The 21793-nt window shown below is 55.1% G+C and overlaps 1 protein-coding gene across 4 annotated transcripts in view; it reads left to right on the top strand.

The window, feature by feature from the left end:
• BOP1 (BOP1 ribosomal biogenesis factor) overlaps positions 1–21793 on the top strand; it is a 102270-nt gene that overhangs the window by 21890 nt on the left and 58587 nt on the right. For all 4 annotated transcript variants that reach the window (XM_043509863.1, XM_038388734.2, XM_043509865.1 and 1 more), the window contains one exon: positions 813–938. In XM_043509863.1, coding sequence (XP_043365798.1) covers positions 813–938 — 126 coding nt within the window. The remainder of the gene's footprint in view (positions 1–812; positions 939–21793) is intronic.

Here is a 21793-nt window from a genome sequence, read left to right as displayed (position 1 = left end):
GTCCAGCTTGCTCTGGAAATGGGTGATGTGGCCTGCAGGGGCTCCGTGGCCTGCAGGGCCTCCAAGGCCTGTGTGCTCTGAATAGCCAGACGTTTATCTCCCGAGCTGCCAGCCCCCTCCAGGGCCTGAGGAGCCTGCACACATCCCTCTCCGCTGTTGCTGGGGCAGGGCTGGGCTAACCAGAGCATGCCTTCCCCATCCCCATGTCCTGTCTGGCTCCACATCTCTGCGGTAGCCTTGCCTGGGCGTGGAATGAGCGAGTGTCCTCCCAGAGGGGGTTATGCCATGGCCTGGGTGGAGCAGGTGCCTGTGGTTTGACCCTTGGCTGGGGGATTTAGCAGAACGTGGCCGGCCAGCAGAAGCTGCAGGGGGGAGGAAAAGTCAGCCTAGTAAGAGGGTGTTCTCCCCTGTGGACGGGGAAGGCAGCACAGCTGCCTAGAAGATTGACCCAATGGCTGGCCCCCAGGAAGTTGAGGCTAATTACTTTTTCTCTTCACAGCCCTGGGGAGGTGTAATGGTGGGCTGTTCCTTTTTTAGAATCACCTAGTCTAATAAACTAAGTCCTTCCTTGGGTTATATGGTGACCCTGGTCTACCCAGAATCCTTAGGTGAGGGCTTGGGTGGTGGGGGGAAAGACTTGGGAGTTCAGTAGGTCCTGGCTTCTGTGATGCTCTGCAGCAGACGGAAACTCTGGGAGCTTCATTGAAATTCCCAAATGGGGGAGGTTACCAAGTCAAACAAGGGGTCATGTCACACACAGTCAGCGTAATGGAGTCACACTGAACCGAGTCTGTCTTCTCATTGCCTTGCAGGCCGGGATGGCTTCCCAGAAGAAGGAACAAGTGCAGTGCCATAGCTTGGAGACCGACTCAATGCCCGGCGTCCAGCGGGGACTGCCTCTGAAGGGTGAATACGAGGAGGACAGCTCAGACGAAGAGGTAGGACCCAGGTTGAAGTGGCATAAGCTCTGCTGTGGTTGGGTCGTGGTGGGCTTGCTCAGCCAGGCACTGCTTTGTGAGCTGGGCGTTTCCTCGGGCCCATTGCAAAGTGCTGTTCATGGTGAGTGGTAAGGCTGTGGAGTTGGTCTCTACTTGCTATAGAGCCTGCTGGTCTCCAAAGGCTGGGGCAAGGCGAAAGGACCTCTTCTGCGAAGACTGGGAAGCCAAGGGAGAGTCAAGAGGCCAGGAAGTAGTCCTAGACAGCAGGAAGGAATGGGGAGGCAGCTGATGCTACCTGGGAAGCAGTGGGATTATTTATTTATTTTGCATGTGCGGTTTGCTCTTGTATACTTTGAGTAATTCATTGTGGGGTCCACAGTCTGGAAAACTTAGCTTCAGGCCTACGACGTCTGATCTGTCTGGAGTGTTTTCAGGGCAAGGAGGGAAATCCTCAGCAGTGTCCCAAACGGAGCAGGAGCTAGGGGCCATGCTGGAGAAAGCAGTGCTGTAGTCACCCTCCATAGTGCGTCGGAAGATCTGGCATGTTGGCATGTGGAAAGCTGGTGCTCAGGAAGGCCAAAGGAAAGGGAATTGAGACTAAGTGCTTGGTCAAAACAGGTAGCAGGATGGAACGAGATCAAGGCTTTCTCGGCTCGCCTTTGGGGTGAAGGGGAGGATTTCCCCCACGCTAGCTGCCCTGTGGGCTGGGGTGGAACGGGGGGCGGGCGTACATGCCATTTCACCAATTCCATTGTGTGTCTGGGAAATTGGTACCCAAACTGCTTTGAACTTGCACTCCACAAGACCCCTGCGGTGAGTGAGCCAGGCCAGTAAAAGTGCCTGGTGCACTTAGCTGTGGTGAAAGCCATGAGTGGCAAGGGAAGATGCTGCTGTCTGGAGGGCAGGCCCCGTGCAGTGCTGAGGCTACTAGCTAATGCCTGTCGAGTGCCACGCAGAATTGCACTGAAAAGCCAGTGTGCACTGGAAACGTTTGCAAGGAGCGGTGAGCCCGGCAATTGCTGTTGGATTGCTTCAGACCCTGGTAAAATAATGGGATGAAGGTTGAGAGCCAGGGTTCACATCCATCTATCGTACACCCGCTCTGTGATTACGGCGGGTCTGGTCGCCCCAGCTCAAAACAGACACTAGAAGTGGGAAAGGGACAGAGAACAGCAACAAAAATGCTCAGGGGTCTGGAAGAGCTTCTGTGTGGGGAGAGATTAAAAAGCCTGGAACTGTTCAGCCTGGAAAAGAGACGACGAAGGGGGGATATGACTGAGGTCTATAAAATCAGGACTGGTGTGGAGAAAGTGACTAGAGAAGTGTTATTTACTCCTCATAACACAGGAACCAGGAGTCACCCAGTGAAATGAATAGGCAGCAGGTTTAAAACAAACGGAAGTATTTCTTCACACAACGCACCGTCAGTCTGTGGAACTTGTTTCCAGAGGATGTTGTGAAGGCCAAGACTATAACAGGGTTCAGAAAAGAACTAGATAAGTTCATGAAGGCTAGGCCAATGGTGGCTATTAGCCAGGATGAGCAGGGAATGCAACCCCATGCTCTGGGTGTCCCTAAACCTCTGTGTGCCAGAAGCTGGGAACGGGCGACAGGATGGATCACTTGATGATTTCCTGTTCTGTTCATTCCCTCTGGGGCACCTGGCACTGGCCACTGTGAGTAGACTGGATGCAGGGTTAGATGGATCGTTGGTCTGACCCAGTGTGGCTGTTCTTATGCTCTCGAGGATAATGGAACCGTCCGTGGTAAGCAGCTTTACCAGGGGGTTGGTGAAACGTTGGTCTTGCTGGACAAACTTGATTCTGTTTTTTAATTGTCCAATCAGTGACCAAAGGGAATGGAGTAAATGGGATACGTTGGATTCCGGTAAAGCCTCTAGTCCAGTGCCAGGACAGAGGGGATACAGAGGCCCAGAGAGGCAAGATACCTGGGCAGGAGAGAGCCAAGGGCCTACCCTAGGCTCATAAGGCAATAGGCACTGGAGTGCTTTGCCTCTCGGGTTAGGCTGGGAGAGAAGGCTGCTGTAGCTTTCTGGGGATTGCGTAGCTGGAATCGCAACGGGGCTCGTCACATTTGGTTCTGTGATAGTTAGTTTGCAGTCCCCTAAGACTGCTTAACCGTCTTCAACCTGCCCGCTTTGGGGCAGCGGTTCAGTCTGAGGCTGTGAACCCAAGGGTAAGAGCTCGCTCGGCCCAGAAGGTGGGGTGAGGAGACGGTGCAGTGCTGCTGCCACCCAGGGCCGCACTGCCGAGGCTGGCGGGGTGTCCGGAGCTAGAGGTTGCTGTTCCGAGAGCCGGGATGGAATTACCCGAGCTGGGGCTGGCTGGGCCATGGGGCTGACACCACAGCTCTCATAAGGCACGCAGCAATTGCAAGAGGTCAGGACCTTCGTGTTCAGTCTGCTTTGAGAGGAGGGGGGTTGGGAGCCTGCTTGCCTGTCTGGTCCCGTGAAGGCCCTGGAGGTTAGATGTTAGCGGGCTTGAGGCCCACCTGGACCAGGGCTGTCCCTGCCCCCAGATCTGGAATAGTGATTTAGAGAGAAGTGAAATATATGACTTTAGAAAATATACACTTGTGTAATGGCTGCAGCATAACCCAGGGAAAAACCCTTTCATGCAGGAATTCAAGGTCTCTCTCCCCAGCTGGTCCTATTTCAGGGCCCCAGTGGGGGAAGCACTGATTCAGAACCTGCTGACATCAGAACAACTTCCAGTGGTTTTGTTCCTGACTTCCCTCCCCCTGCCCCCAACCCCCTTTCTGTGATTGTATTTATCTCTCTTCCATAAGAGCCATGATGCTTCTGTTTCCTGTGGCTGGGATGCGCACACTGTGTGCTTTGTGTTTTGCCTCTGCTGGGAGCCCTCACTTGCTTACAGCTGGCTGAGGGCATGGGGCCCAGCCACCCCTTCCCCATAAGAGAGAGTGGAGCCAGCTCCCCTCGGGGCCAGCCATGTTTCCCCCAACAGGGCGCCAGTTTCTCACTGAGCCTTGACTCAAGTTGAAGCTCTAGGTGTGGCCTCACCCTCCAGGGTTAATTAGAAGCTCATTTGAAGTCTGTGTAGGGGGATTTGTTTGGAGAGACACTAATGCGCCCTCCCCACATCTGGTGAGTTATTGCCACTAGGTGCTGTGGAGGGCAGCCAGCCTTCCGACTCCAGTTCCACCAGCAGGTACTGGGTGCTCACCCCGCAACCTGGGGCTTCCTTCTGCCCAGCCACTGTGAAAGCTGCAGAGCCAGTTGGATCATTGAAGGAGTCGCCTGGCTACGGTCTCGCTCATCCCCTGACCGTACGGCTGCGGTCTGGTGAGTTGGCCTGTGCGTGTGGAGGGGAAGGAGGGGGCCTTTCTGCAGAATTGCACTGCAGGTTGGGGCTCTCTTCTCGGAAGGGGCTCAGCAAGATCTCTGCTCCTGCTGCCTCTTCCCACCTGCACTGGACTTGCCCAGGGCGCTGCCTCTGGGCAGGCTGCCTCCCCCATTTCTGTAGGAAGGGCATATTGCTGTGCTTTCCGTGAGATCCTGGACTTCAAAACCTTCTGGATTTGTGATTGTTCCTGGGGGAGGGTTCAAACCCTCCCTCTCTGCAAAGGTCATTGAGTCCAGCTGGGTGTTCCTCAGCGCAACTGTATAGTTAGTCAAGTGAACCACCCCAGGCTGTATAAGGGCCTGGGCTGTAGGTGGTGCGGCCTAGCGGTGTCGCCAAGCAGGAGCTGGAGGAATTGCAATAGCCAGGCCCCATAAGCAAGAGTCGGGTTCAGAGTCAGGCCAGGGTTGGGAGGCTGGAGCTCCGAGCTGGTACCGGGCTGGAGTCGGGAGGCTGGAGCTCAAGCAAAGGGCCAAAATCTGTGTGGTTACCTGGACAACTTCCAGGGGCAACCCCTGAGGGTAAATAGGGTGCTTGGCCAATCAGAGGGCTGTAGGGTACCGTCAGTCTGGGTCTCTTGGGTGGTCTCCATGGTGCTCCCTGGCTGTACCTCTGCATGGTCTCCTGGTGGCGCTGTGGGAACATCAGCTGACCCAGGCTCTGTAGGCCTGGGTTCTAGTCCCCGGATCCTCACAAGCTGTACCCAGGACATCGGAGTGGGGCTCGCCCAGGCTGGCTGCTGCTGGCAGAGGATTTCAGCCCTCAGAGCTGCTGGTCCCCGTCAAACCAGGGGCATCCAGGCTTTGCTAAGAGAGAGGGACAGGTTGCAACTACCTTCACCTTCCGTAGGAGAGGGCAGACTGCACAGCTGACAGGACTGAGAGCCAGTCCTCCCGCTCCACCAGCATAGCAATGGCCTGACTGGGTCAGACCCCAGGCCAACTAACCCAGTCTCCTGTCACTGACCCTGACTGGCACCAAGTGCTTCATAGGAAGGTGTGAGAAACTGGACACTCAGCAGGGTCATCTGCCCCCCTCCCCAGGTGTCTGATCCATTGTCTGAAACCCCTACAGCAGGAGGTTTAATTACCTAATTAACCAGAGCTCTGGATGTTCCTGCTCTACACAGAAAGGTCCAGTCCCTGCAGTGGGGGGGTCTGAGTGAGCAGCCTGCATGGCATGCTGGGTAATGTCGGCTGCCGAGCCCCCAGGGCTGCCCGTGGCTGGTGCTGTGCTGGCTGCCCCCTGGAAACTCCTTTGCCTGTTTCCTGGCAGGTTTTTGTGCCGAGCCCAGGACCTGCTGAGGGGTGTTTTTGTGCATAGCACGAAGCCGGTCCCATGTCACCTGTAACAGCCCCCGGGGCCTTCAGTGGTGAGATGATACTTGGATAATTGGGAAGGGGGGCACTGCATGGTGGTGCCCCCTGGGCGTGGGCCGTGACTCAGGCTGCCGTTGGGCTGGCTGGCTCTGTGCCGCTGGTGCAGGGGGTGCGTGGGTTTCGGAGCTCTGTAATAAAGAATCAGAGCTCTGACCCACTGTGCCCCCATGCTTAACGCAGACTAAATTTCCTCTCCCTGAGCTCCTGCTCACTTGGCAGGCGTCAGCGCCTGGGCTGGCCAGGCGCCCAAATCGCACTCCACTGTGTGCTCTGAGAAGAGACACAACAAAATAACTTGGTTTCCTGGCCGGGCGCTCTCGGGCACGGGAACTCGGCATCGCCCATGGGGCCCTCTTCCTTCGCACCCACTCTTGGTTGTCAGTGCTCAGGTCCCGTGTGGTGAAGGACGTGAAAGTGCAGGATATGTAAATGTTTCCCTGGGCAGGTTGGCAATTAAGGCAGCTCCCTTTGGGGGGGCCGTTCCCCACCTCCAGGCCCCACAGCCACTTCAACACTTGTCGTCCCGTCCAAGTGTCTCTTCCTCTCCGTGGGGCTGAGATGAATGGCTGCAGGGGCTGTCAGGCCTCGCTGGGAGGAAGCAGTTTGGGGCTTTTGTTTGGTTCTGTTTCCTCCCGCAATGACTATTCCATATGTCAGTGGATAATGAATGAAGGTGCGTTGAGTGCTCCTCAGTGAGCCGCCGGCCGTTCCAAGCCCACTTCCCTCCTCCGCAGCGCAGCTGACCCGGGCTGGGGGAGAGTGCCGTGGCTGGCTGGTCTGAGGGAGCTCTTCTTTCAGTAGCTGATTAGCCAAGAGAGGAAAAAACCCTTCAGAATGTGCTGCTGGCAGACAGCTTCTTAAACTCATCACTGCGGGTGCGTATGTGTGTGCGTGCTTCCTGACCGGCTAGCTGCAGCAGATGCCTGGGGCTTCCCGCTTCCAGACCATATTAAACACTTAGCACATCTCATTGGAGAGGTGCCAGCGCTTAGCCCCACACAATGGCCTCAGAGGGGTGTGAGGTAAGGCAGCCGAGAGGCCGTAATTAGCAGAACACAGCCATAAGGCCAGGGATTGCTTGTCTACACCAGCACTACTTAACCCTGGGGACAGGTGCTGGCCGGACTGCCTGTCCTCTCCCCTGCCCCAGGACTGGGGCATCAGGGCACATCTCCCCCACATGCTAACCCATGGGATGCATGGCAGGGGCATTCAGTCCTTGTCACCGCCGTGGTGACTGTCTTACTCAGCAGTGATGGGATGGGGTTGAACGCCTTGTCTCCCTGGCTGGGAGCGTCTTGGAGCCAAGTGCATGGTCTCCTTGGAGGAGGAGGCTTGGAGGCTCCTGACTTGCCCCCTGTGGATGACAAGGCTAGTGCTGGCTCTGCGAGGGCTGGTCTGACCGCGGGGGGAGCGGTGCAGACACCTGCGCTTAGGGGTGTTGCAGTTTGCCAGCCTGGTGTAACAGGCCAGCCAGCCTCGCTCTTCTCCTGCGTATGTAGGCTCCAAGTTCGCTCTGCCAGCTCCACGTACCTGCCGTGCTCTGCCGCCCTGCGTGGTCGAAGGAGCAGAGTGTTCTCCTGAGATGTGAGCCTCAGCCCAGGGCTGGTGGGCAGCTGGCTCCATCCTTCCCACCCAGAGCCAGCAGGAGTCCTGCTCTGTTTGTGCCAGGCTGGGGGCCAATTCGTTCACGCCCCTGCTCACACATCTCTTTGGGGTCACTTCTCTCCCGCCCCTTGCTCGTTGATGCAGCTGAGAAAAATACATCGTGATTTTGCTACCTTCTCCTCGCAAAGGTATGCCCGTTCCTTTCTGCTCCCATCCCAGAAACGTTAGAGACCCTCGTTCATTTCAAGCCAGGGCTAGAGAAGCATGGGAGGGACTTCAGACCCTGCTAGGCTAGGTGAATGGTCAGCATGTTCATTAGTAGGGCCCGTTGCGAGGAACAGCGTGAGCTCTTCCCACACATCCAAGGGCTGTCGGAGGACAAGGCCATGAAAGCCTATGCTTGGTGCCCAGCAGCAGGGAGAACAGCCCGCCAAGTCAGGCTGCATAAGAAATGGGATGGGGAGAAATTCAAAAAACCATCTATGAATCAATGGGGTGTCCGTCTGCAGAATTGTGTGCTCGCTTCTGATCTCATCTTGAAAGGATACCGCAGAAATGGGGGGAGCGCTCCAGAGCGGGCCAACGGGAACAGTCCAAGACCTGACACGACCTCATGTATGCAGAGGGGTTTAGAAGACTGAGGGGATTTAGTTTAGAGAGGAAATGGAATCTAAGGGGACACCCTATCGGTGTCTGTAAAATAACAGAGTATGGATAAGGTAAATTGGGCAGTCCTGCCACCATCTCGGCTACAGGAGTAAAGGGATAATCAATGAGGTGGAAAAGGCACAAATTTAAAACTGATTTATTCACCCCTCTTCCCACACATAATGTAAAAGGTTTAACACACAATTAGCCTGTGGAATTCATTGCCACAAGATATTGATGCCAAATGCTTTGCAAAAGTAACGAATGCTAGGCATTCCCATGGATTATGAGAGCACCAGAGTTCTATTTAGCGACAGTAAAAGTGTAAGGGCTTTAATCACGCCTGCATCAGGGTGTAAGCCAGCCACAGACTGAAGTTTCTCCCTGTTCTTTGCTATTTCATAATTGTCCACTTTGGAGTGAATTCTGCCTTCCTCTGAAGCAACTGGTCTTGGCCGCTGTCAGAGACAGGATACCAGGCTAGATGGGCTCCTGGTCTGCAAAGGGGCTGGCTCACCGCGGGAGCGCCGCCTCATCGCCAGGTGTGGCGTAGTGGCTGTTTCCCCATATGGTGCCCACTGCCAACAGTCGTTCCGTTGCTGCGGTGGTCTCTCCTGCATCTTGGCCCTCTGGCCAGATCACACTTTAGTCCTCCCTTCTGGGGTACCAGGGAGTCCAGCTCAGTGATAGTCCAATGACCTTGCAACGGGATTTCCCTCGGTCTCTGGGCTCCATGGTCCCCACACCCCTAATTTCGAGGGATTTCACCCCATCTTTCTCGGTGGCCAGTAGGGGAACCCAGGCTCTCGCTCTACTCCGGTTCCAGCCCCGGGACCCTGGAGCTGGCAGCCAGGGTCTGCTCACTCAGGCTTCTTGCTGTCTCCCCAGACGGCTTCCTACCTCTTGTGTGCCTTGGAGAGCGATGGCAGACACTTGTCCTGCAGCCCTTTTCTTCTACAAACCTGGCTTTCTAGTCACCATCGAGCCCCTCCCCAGCTGGGCTTCAGTCTCAGTTTAGCCTGGTTTGCTCTCCCCCCGGTGCTGCTAGTACGCTAACTGGCCTCTCGTGCCCAGATGAACCCCTTCGGGGCTGTGTAGGGTACGCATCCCCTCACATGGTCCGATTCAGCATGGCGGTCCGTCCTCTCCTATTCCTCTTTGGTTGTGAGGCCTGAGCAAAGAGCCATGTGCATCTGTGGCAGTGTAACAGGAGGTAAAGGGCCTGGTGCATCCTGGAGCAGCTCTTGTCCCCCAGCTGGGGGCACTGGGTGGGCGGGTCCATGGGCTCTCTCTGTAGGTTGCTTGTTCCCATTTTGCACGAGGTGCTACACCCGACCGTCTGGCTGGGGACGGCAGAGGCAGCCATGTGGCGAACCTCTCCGTGCGCTGCTGGGCCTTCAGACGCCTCCTCTCTTGATGGTCTTGGCTTGAGGTGCTGTGGAGCTTTCTTCGGAGGGCGAAAAGCCTGGGTTTGTGCGAAGGGCCCCCTAGCCCAGCTGCTACGCTTTCCAGCCTTCCGCACGCCCTGGCTTATTCACGCTGGATGGGCAGGGGAGGGATCTGAGCTCCGTCCCTTAGTTCGTTGCTCCCTATTAAGGGGTTTGGAGGGGTCTGGCACCAAGGTGTTCCCCTGCCCTTGACATCTCGGGCCGGACTCTGGGCCGTTGGGAGGATGGTAGAGTGGCTGGGGCTCACCTGAGTGGGGCAGTCTCAGCAGCTGCAAGTGGCTGGTGAAGGCTTGACTTCCAGGTCCTGCAGCCAGAGTGGAAAGTTTTCTCTCTGCGCTGCGCCTGTGTTTCGGGGGGGGAGCGGGGGGCAATCGGGGTGTTGGAGCTGCAGGGATTTGACGGCATTGAGGCAGTCTTGTTCTGCACACTGCCGCCCCAGGATAGGTCAGTGCTGCAAGACTACCTCCTTCTGCGCGCCGTCCCAGCTGGGTTCTGGCTGGGCCAGGCTGGCATTTCCAAATGGAAACTCAGGCTGGCTCTGTGCCGCCTGTTGGCACTGAGAGAAAGTGCAGTAACCCTTCTGCTTCAGGCTTGCTCTGCAGAGAGCTACCCAGAGCAGAGCACAAGCCCCAGGCGAGGCTGGTGTGTGGCGTAAGGAAAAGAAACCAATTAACTGGTGCTGATACAATCATAAAAAAGAGGAACTCAATGACTCTCTTTTCTGGCTGCCCCAGACTTGATATTTAAAGTGTTCGCACAGCAGCTCAATCGGGACAGGAAAGACTTTCTTACTCTGGAAGGAATTACATCAGTGAAATGCATTGAAACAATCAGGTCTCTGACCCAAAAAGAGAGAGAGAGAAAAACCCACAACAACTTTCAGCTGAGGAGCGGAAACTTTTTTTTTCCATTTATTTTCCCCCTCTGTGTGCGAGGTCTGCATGATCTGCTCCGGCTCAGTTTTCAGCTCGTCCCTTTTGAAGCAAATATATTCCTCCCAAGCAAACCTGCTGAGATCCCATTCTCGCTGCTGGAAACTCCCCGGCATCGTGTCTGCTGAAAGGAGAAGGCGCAGGGTTTACATTGAAGAACTAACCCCATGAGATCCTCCCCTGTCTGCGCTTTATCTGTCACGCAGGTTGTCCAGGCTTTATCCAACCAGGCTCTTGTTGGCCAGAGGTCCAAAGGCTGCACCTATGCTGTCCAAAGCGTTGCTGATTGCAGAGTCGCCTGCGGCTCCCCGAATGGAGACAGCGCGGCATGCTCGGTTCTGGAGCTAGTCCCTCCACTGTAGAAATGTGGCTGGCTCTCCCGCGACACCTAACGTAGGGTCTGTATTCCCCTGTAGCGACCCAGTGAGGCCAAGGTATTGCATGTCATTCCCCGTTTGCAGTGTACCCAAAGGTCTCTTCAGCGAAGGCCAGGGCAGTGTAACCATTGCATGTCTGTAGGCCTGGCACAGAGGAGCTGAGAACAGTCTGAACGTTCCCCTAGCCCCCAGGCAGGGCAGGGATCACTCATAGCCCCTGTGGCAGACGTTGCTCCCCCTGCAATGGCTGTGGTACCCACCATGGTGCCATGGTACAGGTGAAGGTGCATGCCAGCCTCTCCACCATCTTTCCAGGGCACAAGGGCCGCAGGGAAGTGTGGAGCACTCCCCCTGCTTGGAGTGCCTGGAGCGGCTTCCCTAATGTCGTGGGTAGAGCGCTGGCCTGGGAAGCCAGAGATCCAGCCCATGACCTCTCATTCTAAAGGAATGATGGGTCTCTGCTCCGAGCCTGCCCAAGCCTCCAGGCAGCCATCGCTGGCCTCTGCACGGCCCCTCCAGAGATTACATGGGCTCAGAAAGTCATGCTGTCACCCTGCTGTAGGCGGTGGCCTGAAGGGCCCTTCCCCAGAATCAGGGGCTGTTCCAAGCATGGGGGGCTGGCTTAGCGGATTGGGGGGCGCTGCACACCAACACTGCACTCTCCTCCCAAGAGAGGAACTTGTTCAGGATGAACCTGTGGGGGAGGTGGCTCTCCCTGTGAATTGCTGGCGCCGGTTCCAGCATCCCGCCTCGTTAGCCTTGGTTCCGTTTCACGCGTGAGAGGAAGAGCTGGGGGTGGGGGGAGGAGGCAGGAGGCTGCTTCAGTCGAATCTGGGACCTGAAGTGGTTCTGTAAAGCCAGGTGCAGGGCTAATCAACCAGCCCCCGCAATGTCTGCGCCAAGCTCCCTCGCTCGGGCGAGGCTGCGGCTGGCCGTTGAGTCGATGACTCTTGGAGAAGCCACGGGAGATGCGCCGGGAAAGCTGGACGGGGATGGTTTCTGATCTCAGGCTGGTGCAGGGAAGGAACCGATATGCTGTGACCTGACCCACGGTTTGGCTTTGTGCTCCATGAGCGCAGCCAGGGGCCGCTTAGGAGACGTCCGCCATAGCCGCGCTCAGCCCCGGGCCGGCTGGACCTGTGCTCTGAAGGCTCCCAGCACAGTGGCATTTCAGGGCCGGACTTGAAGCTGGTTTGCCCAGCTCCCTGCGGAGCCTGCAGTGCTGCTGAGCAGCCTGGACCAGACTAGGATTCCTGAGCTGGGCCCGCGGTCAGCTGGGTGTCTCCAAAAGCAGGAGCCAGGACAGCCACTGCCTCTTCCTGGCCAGCTGCAGCCAGGCAGGGCTGCTGGGGAAAGGGCAGCAAGTCGAGTTGCTCTTTGCTTAGGGAGAATAAAGGTTGGTGTGGCCGGGGGCTTGGAGAGCTGGTGGCTTTGCGGGCAAAGGAGGGGTGTGAAATAAACTCATTGGACCCAGCCGAGCTACTGAACTCCTCTTCAACAGGCTCTTTAACAGGGCAAGTAAAAAACTTGAACTACAGAGCACCAGGTAAACATTCACAAACTAGCTGCTGGCTCCGTGGCAATGAGAGGAATACAGAGAGGAGCTGGTGGCTGAACTGGGCCCTAGGGCTGTAGGGAGCTAAGGAAGCACAGGCAGTTACCTGAGAAGGGACAGGGTGAAAGCCTGACTCTGTCGATTTCAGTGGGGCCAGGATTTCACCCGGGAAGACTGGGGAGGGGATAGGAGAAAAGAGAAACGTGTGTGTACTGACGTCATCCTGGCTCTTGCTAGCTGGTCAGCAAAGTTCACTCCCTGCTGTGCACAGGAGGAACAACCTCAGGATGCTCAGATTACCCAGAAGGGGACGCTCCTGTAGGTAGTAAGCAGCAGTGGGAGGCATATTAGAAATGAACAGGGTCCCAGCTGGAATACAGAATTATGCCCGTCTGTGCTGGGCACTGCACAGCCCTGCTTGGTTGGTTGGTTGTTTTTTTGGGTTAAAATCCACTCAGTGAATCAGCGTGGCCGATTTCCAAATTCCCATCGGTTCCCTGGGAAGGAAATACATATGCCCTGCATGGGCCAGACCTGAGCTCTAGCAGCCAGAGGAGCGAAAGCAAGTTCCAGAGCTAAGAACTGATCACCAAGCAGAGAGGCACTGGACTGTAACTGGGACGTGGGGTCCGTTCCCAGCTCTGGCCCGGGCCCTCCATGTGACCTGGTGAAGTCACGTCGGGCATGTCCTTCACAACACCGGGAGCTGCCTTCCAGTCCCCACGCACACATCTAGCTCCAGCAAAGTGGCGCTTGAAGCTGGAGCTAGTGGGCCGATGGGAGTGGGGAGCAGGTTGAGGCTCTAATGCAGTGGGGATGCAGCATCTCAAGTTACAGTAACTCACCATCAGGTAATCCGATCATTCAGCTGCTCACATCACTCTGGGTAACTCAAGTGTTGCACTGAAGCGTGGCCACTTGGGCTAGGCTGGCCTGAGGGAAGTAATCCCTGTACGAAAGCCTGGTCTACACTGTAAAACTAGGTCAGGCCGGGGTGTGAAAAATCGAAGCTCCTGAGCAGCATAGTCAAGCCGACCCATGTCCCTGTGTGGCCAGCGTGAGGTCGACGGCAGGGAGGCAGATTAGCCAGGCCATGGGGAGAACTCTTCCCATCGCTGTAGGTGCTACGCTGACGCTGACGTACAGCCCTGCTATTGCTGCTTTTTAAGTGTAGATGAGCCTTAACTGATCAGTAGAAGATAAGCCCGTAATCCCTCCCTTCCTCAGTGGCATGGGGCTGACCCTTGCTTTTTCCCACCGGGCTCTTATCTCTTTGGCTTTGCTCTTCTGGAAGGAGCTCTCAGGATCTGGGTGCAGCACCTGTCACGCATGGGCCCTGATCTCCGTTGAGACGCTATTGTAATAATGTTCTGCCGATAGCTAGACAGTTTTGCTTGTTCCGGGGGGAAGCCACTTCTCTCATAGAGCCAGGATTCTCTGTACCTTGGCTTCCAGTGAAGATTTTGCTACAATATTTCTCAGAATGCAAACTGGCTTTGCCGCCGCTTTCATGTGGCTTGGAAATTGGCCCAAGGATAACTTGCGTTGTGGGGTGTGTGGCTCTGTGACGAAGCGGGACTGTTCTTAAAGTTTCCTCTGAATAGTATGGGGGTGCCTCAGTTTCCCCTATGCAATTCTTAAGTATCTAGGTGGTGGGATAAGGGTGTATGATCGTTGCAGAGCCCTAGAGAGCAGGTGTGTGCAGGGGTCTGGACACAGAGAATGGCCGACACCCTGTTTCCTGGCAGCTGATGGCCTGGGCCCTTCCCCCCTGCAAGGTGAGAGCTAAAGGGTTGGAGAACAAAGGAATCAGGTGCCCTCATGGCTGGGGAAAGGGACAAAGCCCGGAGGAGGGGGGGCTGGAGAGAGTTTCAGTTTGGGGCTGGCTGGGGACATGGAGTGAAGTGCAGACGGGGTTGTCTGGTTCACTGCCCCCAAAATGGACCCAGCGGAGGGGTCCTGTTCTCTGCACCTACAAGCTCTGCTTTAGACCATATTCCTGTTGTCTAATAAACCTTCTGTTTTACTGGCTGGTTGAGAGTCACGTCTGACTGCGGAGTTGGGGTGCGGGACCCTCTGGTTTCCCCAGGACCCTGCCTGAGCGGACTGGCTGTGGGAAGCGCACGGAGGGGCAGAGGATGCCGAATGCTCCGAGGTCAGACCCAGGAAGGGGGGAGCCGGGTGAGCTGTGTGTCCTGCAGACAGGCTGCTCCCAGAGAGGAGACTCCCCAGAGTCCTGCCTGGCTTTGTAGGGAGCATTTCCAGAGCATCGCCTGGGGACCCCGTGACAAGCTCTTTGTTAGGTCTGATCTTCATGAGCGTCACTAGTGGTCTGGGAGAAGGGGAGACAGGACAGAGAGCACTGAACTGGGGAGAGCTACCAGACTCAGGGAGAAAGCTGGTGGCGGCAATGGCTGAGAGAGAGCGCGAGGGGTGGAGATGGACTGCTGACTGACTGGGCAGGCCATGGAGGGACCCGTGTGCCTCTGGTCAGCCTACACAGAGGCTCTGGTATTGCCACGGTTGGAACACTTCACGTTGAAAGGGCGTGGGGAGAGGAAAGGAGAATCCTGAACCAGAATCTCTCCAAGGTCTTGCTCATCGCTAGCAGTCCTAACAGGCCTGCCCCCGGAGGCTGGGAGAGACCCAGCCAATCCCAGCATTCTCCCCACTCTCCCGGGCCGTTGGGGCTGGAGGCAGGAGAGGGAAGCTGAAGGGTGAATGCAAACGTGCTGCAGTGATTCCTGCAACGGGCGGGGGACAAAGATCTGATGCCCGCCCCAGTCCACGTGTGTGTGTGTGTACGGCCACGCCCGTCCAGCACGGCGGCTGTGGCTGGCAGAGGCGAGAGCGCTCGCTCGCTCGCTCCTCACCATGCTCAGGAATGCCTTGGCTCCGGCCCCGCTCGCTGCTGTTTTTAAACCCCACGTCATTCTGTCCTGTGTCTTTTCATGCTGCTGCTGCTCCATTGGTTTTCATTTAATCCCAGCATGAAGTATTTTATTTTTCTGGGAAGCGGGGATAAGGTTACGGAGCTTGGCTACTTAACTGAGCTGTAACGAAGAGAGATTGGGAAAGATTTATTTCACCAGAAAGGAAAGCAGCTCCTTGGCCGCGCTAGTTTCGTGGTGGGAATTCAGCAGCCCCGGGCTCTGCTACAGGAAAGGCTCTGGGCTCACCCGAGCAAAGCCCAGGCACCCGGCCCCCCGGAGGAGTGGCTCTGTGCAGGCAGGCCCCTCTTGTGGAACTGGAATAGAGGGGAAGATTTAGCAGGAGAGTGGGATGGGAGGCTCTGATGAATTCCCACCTGTAGGTCTGGGGGGTTTATTTATATAAGGCAGGCTCAGGGAAGGGGTCTGTGTTAGCAGGGGCCCATCGCCTGGGGTGCTCGGGGGTAGCACCTGCCTAGGTTTGGGAGCAGACTCTGATCTCTGTACAGCTGTGGGGAGCAGGAGGAATCCTGGGAGCCGTGTCCAGGGGTTCCTGGTGGGTTCACAGTTGTGCAGCATTGTGCCCTGCCCTGCTCAGAAATGCACTGAGAGAGCCCTCCCACTCTCAGGTGTCAGGGGAGTTGTAGGGATTTCCCTCAGCGTCTGTCTACGTGGCAGGCCGCTGCGCAGCAAGCCAGGAGTGACTGCACCACACCAGCCTGCTGGGCAGGAACACCCGAGTGGCCGCTGCTCCAGCGCCGGGAAAGTCCAGGAGTGCCGTTCGGTATATGACTCCTTTGAAGGGCAGGTGCCAGGCTGCGTGCCGGGACGTCTCGCCGCACTGGAGCGGGGCCGCATGGCATGCTCCTGTGGGGCAAGGTGGCACGCTGCACAGTCAGCCCCTGGTTTGCGGCGTCGACGAGCCCTACGTCCAGTCTCTGAGCGCAGCTGTCTCTCTGCACAGGGAGTCGAGGAGGGTCCCTGTTGCTGAACTGGCTTCTCCGGATGGCTGTGTGCCTGCTAGAGCCGGTGCACTCTGGGTTCCAGCCCCCGCAGTAGCTGCAGTAGCCGTGCGGCCTGTGTGCTTGTGCTCGCCCCCGGGGCTTGGCTGTAACTCTAGAGCGCACAGAGCCTCTGCCGAGTGCACGTCCGGGAGCCGCGCTTTGCTTTGCTCTCCAGCCAAACGCTGTTAATGGCTTCTGCTGGCTACTGAACTGACAGCTGCCTGAAGGGTTGGCCACAGCCCCTGCTCCCTGAGTGTCCCCCGTCCCTCGGTGTCCCACCCCCGGCTGCTAGGCTAGCTCCCAGTCTGCCCTCTGGCAGAGGGGGCGCTTTCTCATGTTTCATGAACTCTAGAGCAAGTCCTCTTTGTTTGGGAAAGAGGGTCTCCCGATTCCAGCCGCATCTTGAAAACCGTTCACGTCTTCGGCTCTCGAACGCCCCCACCACCGCCACTGCTTCATCCTCTCACCTCGGCGGGAAGGGTCGAGTTCCTGTCTCTGCAGCTTCCCCTCCTTCCTCGGCTGGGGTGTCTGCCCCAAACCCCTTTCCATCCAGCTGCCCCCGCACTGGTCTGTCTTGTTTCTTTCCTCTTTTCCAGTCAGGTTTTCCTACCACAGCCGGTTTTTTCATTACGCGTTACTCGGCGCAGTGGAGGTGGGTGACGGTCAGGCCCTGGATTTTATAGCAAAGCAAGTCCATCTGCGTTAAAGAGAAGAGCTTCCTTTCCCTTGGATGGCCGCTGCTGAAAGCCTGGCCTCCTTCCGAAGTGGGAGCCGGATGGCAGGACGGGGAGGCGGTACACAAGGGACGTGGGGATGACTAGAACCTCACTTTCCTTTGGTAAATGGCAGAGGCCCTTGAATCCCTGCTCTTACGGACTTGCTTGGTGGCCTGGGCAAGTCACTTCCCCCTGTCCCAGGCTTCCTTTCCCCTATGTGTAAAGCAGGGAGAACACCCCACTGGGGAGTGTGGGGCTAGCGTTTGCAAAGGTCCCTGCAGGAGCTGGCAGGCCACAGCGAGGAGGTTGCTACAGGAACCTGACTGGAATGACTCCAGCTAACCTAGCACTGGGGCCTGGGCAGGCCCTGAGGAGCTTACCAGGACCCCTATTGTCCCCTGCTCATCTGGCTTATGCCTCTCTCATCCATAGGGCCTTCACCATTGCCTGTCTTTTTCACCAGTCTCCTGCTGCAGGCTTAGCTTCTTCCCATGTCCTTCTGATAGCTTGCAGTTCTGGGTTCTCCTTGGTCTGCCTCATCGCCTCTTGCCCAGGGGGTTCCATGCACCACCTGTCTTGTTATGCGCGTGCTCGTAACAGAGCGACACTGAATAGGCATGGTGCATTTCGGTGAGAGATGGACTCTGTCTGTTCACTCTCTCCTTTTGGGCTGAAACTTTCCAGGCTTGGCATGGGGCTAGAGAAGAATCTCCTCTGGCTCCCTTGAGCTGCATGGTGGGAGGGTTTGAGATCCCTTTGCTCGCTTCTGACTTTCTTGTGGCCATTCTGGTTGTTTAAAGTAGCAACAATGGAGTTGAGGAGCAGGTAAGGCTGGAGTTCTTCTGTAGAGGTTGCCATCTCGTGGCCATGTGGCCACCCCCCGCTTTCTGATCCTCCAAGTGCAGCCCAGAGGGCTTCCCTCACTGAGGAAACCCCTCTTTACAGGGAGCAGGTGTGTACGGCACCCACCCTGGCTATCTCTTGGCCAGCCAGTGTCCCTCCGTCTTGTCTCCAGTAGGGCTTGGCCAGCTCATCCTGAGCCAGGTATGGGAGAGCCACGCCCCACTGCCTGTCGACTTCCCATAGATGGAGGCTGCTCCCGTGGCTCAGGAGAGGGGACTGGTGGTGCCCTGGGAGCCTCTGCCCAGCCCAGCTCCCCGCAGTAGAGAAGGAGCACAAGGCTCCAGCTGCAGTTCATCCTAATCCCCTCTGGGTTGTAACCCCCCATCTGCTGGCATTCTCCTGGGCCTGGCCTCCGCCTGGTGGGGAATGGCGTCTCTGCCAAGTCCAAGCCATTCGAGGACTAAAGGTCTGGAAAATACGTCCTGGCCTGGAAGATGTCCTGGCACTGAAGCCCTGCAGGTGCTTTGTCCGGTGTCTGTTCCTCCCCAAAACAGCCCTTTGCCATGTGGGCACCTGCCAGGAGCAGGGGGTGCCCCTGGGGAGGCTGGCTGGTTCTCCTGAGGGGGCGATGGCCTGGCATGGCACAGCCCTCGTTTCTTCTCTTCTCTGTAGTGGTTCAAAGGGTTGCCCTGGTAGGGAAGGACAGGCTCAGGCTGGACGCCCCTCACGAGCCCTGTAAGGGCCTGGCCACTGATGTTCAGGCCTTGCTAGGTTTGCTACTTTACCTAAAAGAAATGGGGAACGGAAATCCTTGCCTAAGTGTATGTTACAAAGAGAAACTGGGCCCACCCGCGAACGCACGGCTTCTCCCCGCAGCACGACGGTGAAAGCAGAATGGCCAAACCTGTGCTTGCACCGTTTGAAATGCTAACCCCTGGCACTAAGAACCTGGCTGGGGAAGGGCCAGCTGCCCGAGCTGAGGGGATGCTGAGGAAAACCAAGCGGCCAGACATAGCAGTGGGACTTTGACCATTGTGTTGCTCATAGTCCCCTGGGGGTTCTCAGTAACGCTGGGGCAGCTTTGGGTCACAGTTCTAACTTCATGGTGGCCCTTGTATTATAAATATAATTCGGGACTTGGCCTCCGTGTGGCTCAGTTTCCCATCAACAAAATGTGGATTACAGCACTGCCCAACTTGAGGACACTAAGGACCGTCATGTGCTCAGATACTAGGGCAGTGGGACTGATATGTGCTGTAGAAAAGATGTGAACAGGTGTAGGTCCTTAGAGCAGCCAGGCTTGGCGCTACTGTGCGTTTGCCATCTCTTGGGAGCTGGAAGTTTCTTTGGTTCTGGGTTTGTCCAGTACCTAGCCCAGCGGGGCCTGGTCCATGGCAGAGTTAACTTCCGTTCTCCTGTGTTTTTAAAACAGACCTAGCCAAGGCTAACAGTGGGTTAGGGCCCAATCTGGTGTAGGCACAAGCCAGAGGGTGATCAGGTGCAGGCTTATCTTGGCCAGTAGCCACACCTGTCCGAGTAGCGTGGTGGGGTCCCAGGCCTCGTTCAGGTCTTTGGTGTTATGGAAATACGAGTAGTAGTGCTGCAGCAGCATTTAACTTCACAGAGGGGAGCTGAATGCAAATAAGGAAGCTAGTTAAATGGAAATGAAAAGGAAGAATCACAAGAGTGAAATGGCTGCAAAGTGCACGGACTATTTAAAAATACAGTAATAAAGGCTCAAACTAAATGTATATACCATATAAAACAAATAGGAGGAGGACCAAAAAAAGTTACCATGGCTAAACTGCGAGGCAGTTAGAGGCAAAAAGGCATCCTTTAAAAACTGGAAGTCAGATCTACTAAGGAAAATAGGAGCATAAACTCTGTCAAGTCAAGTGTGAAAGTATAAGGCAGGCCAGCCAAGAAAGAATTTGAACAGCAACTAGCTAAGGACACACAAATTAACAGGAAACATTTTTTAAGTACCTCAGAAGCAGGAAGCCTGCCAAACGTAAGTGGGGCCACTGGACGATCGAGGTGCTAAAGCAGCACTCAAGGATGACAAGGCTGTTGCAGAGAAGCTAAATTAATTCTTTGCATCAGTCTTTGTTGGAGAGGAGGTGGGGGAGATCCCTATACCCGAGCCGTTGTTTTTCAGTGGCAAATCTGAGGAACTATCCCAGATTGAGGTGTCAGTGGAGGAGGTTTTGGAACAAATTTGATAAACTAAACAGGAATAAGTCACCAGGACCAGATGGTATTACCCAAGAGTTCTGGAGGAACTCAAATGTGAAACTGCAGAACTAATAACTCTGTTATGTAACCTCTTGCTTAAATCGGCTTCTGTACCAGATGACTGGAGGGTAGCTAATATAACAACTATTTTTTAAAAAACGGGCTCCAGAGGCAATCCTGGAAATTAATGTCATTGGGTTTACTGGCCTGTACCAGTAAAGAACAGAATGATCAGAAACGCACATGAACACCATTTGTTGGGAAGGAGTCAACATGGTTTTTGTGAAGAGAAATCATACCTCACCAATCTACTAGAATTCTTTGAGGGGGTCGACAAGCGTATGGGCACGGGGGATTCAGTGGATATAATGTACTTAGACTTTCAGAAAGCCTTTTGACAAGGTCCTCACCAAAAGCTCTTAAGCAAAGCAAGCTGTCATGGGATAAGAGGAAAGGTCCGCTCATGGTTAAAAGATAGGAAACAAAGGGTAGGACTAAATGGTCAGTTTTTACAATGGAGAGAGGTAAATAGTGGTGTCCCCCAGGGGTCTGTCCTGGGGCCAGTGCTGTTCTATATATTCATAAATGATCTGGAAAAGAGAGTGAACAGTGAGCTGGCAAAATTTGCAGACAATACAAAAGTATACAAGATAGTTCTAAAGCTGACTATGAAGAGTTACAAAGGGTTCTCACTAAAGTGGGTGACTAGGCAACAAAATGGCAGCTGAAATTCAATGTTGATAAATGCAAAGTAATGCACATTGGAAAACATCATCTCAACTATACATTCAAAATGATGGAATCTTAATTAGCTGTTACCACTCAAGAAAGATCTTGGAGTCATCTGAAAATATCTGCTGAATGTGCAGTGGCAGTCAAAAAAACTAGTTAAATGTTAGGAACCATTAGGAAATGAATAGATAAGAAGACAGAAAATATCATAATGCCTATCTATAAATCCATGGTACGCCCACACCTTGAATACTGCGTGCATTTCTGGTCAACTCATCTCAAAAAGATATATTGGAATTGGAAAAGGTAGAGAGAAGGGCAGTGAAAATTATTAGGGGTATGGAACAGCTTCCATATGTGGAGAGATTAAAAAAGACAGACTGTTCAGCTTAAAAAAGAGACTAAAGGGGGATATGACTGAGATCTATAAAATCATGACAGGTGTGGAGAAAGTGAATAGGGAAGTGTTATTTACCCCTTCACATAACAAGACCCAGGGGTCACCCAATGAAATTAATCGGCAGCAGATTTAAAAGAAGCATAAGGAAGTATTTCTTCACACAACGCACAGTCAACCTGTGGAACTTCTTGCCAGAGGATGTGGTGAAGGCCAAAACTATAACTGGATTCCAGAAAGAATGATGCACGTTTCTGGAGGCTAGGGCCATCAATGGCTGTTAGCCAGGATGGACAGGGACATAACCCCATGCTCTGGGTGTCCCTAAACCTCTGACAGCCAGAAGCTGGGACTGGACGACAGGGGATGGATCTCTCAATAAATTGCCCTGTTCTGTTCATTCTCTCTGAAGCACCTGGCACTGAGCAGTCAGAAGACAGGACCCTGGGCTAGGTGGGCCATGGTACTGGCCAAGTGTGGCCGTTCTTATTTAAATAAGGCCAAGTTAGCCGCCTCTCCGTTAGGGAGTGGTGCCCATTTCTGAATGCACCATGGCGTTGTCTTGGCCCGGTCTCTGGTGGGCATGTGTCTGCTGCACGAATGGCACTTTGGCAAAGTCCAGGACTGTACTGGCAAAGCTGTTCTGGGAAGTGGGGGAATGGTTGCTC

The sequence above is a fragment of the Dermochelys coriacea genome, chromosome 2, assembly GCF_009764565.3.
Source record: "Dermochelys coriacea isolate rDerCor1 chromosome 2, rDerCor1.pri.v4, whole genome shotgun sequence".
NCBI lineage: Eukaryota > Metazoa > Chordata > Testudines > Dermochelyidae > Dermochelys > Dermochelys coriacea.
Note: the sequence above shows the minus strand (reverse complement) of the source record. Positions and strands in the feature narration are given on the sequence as shown.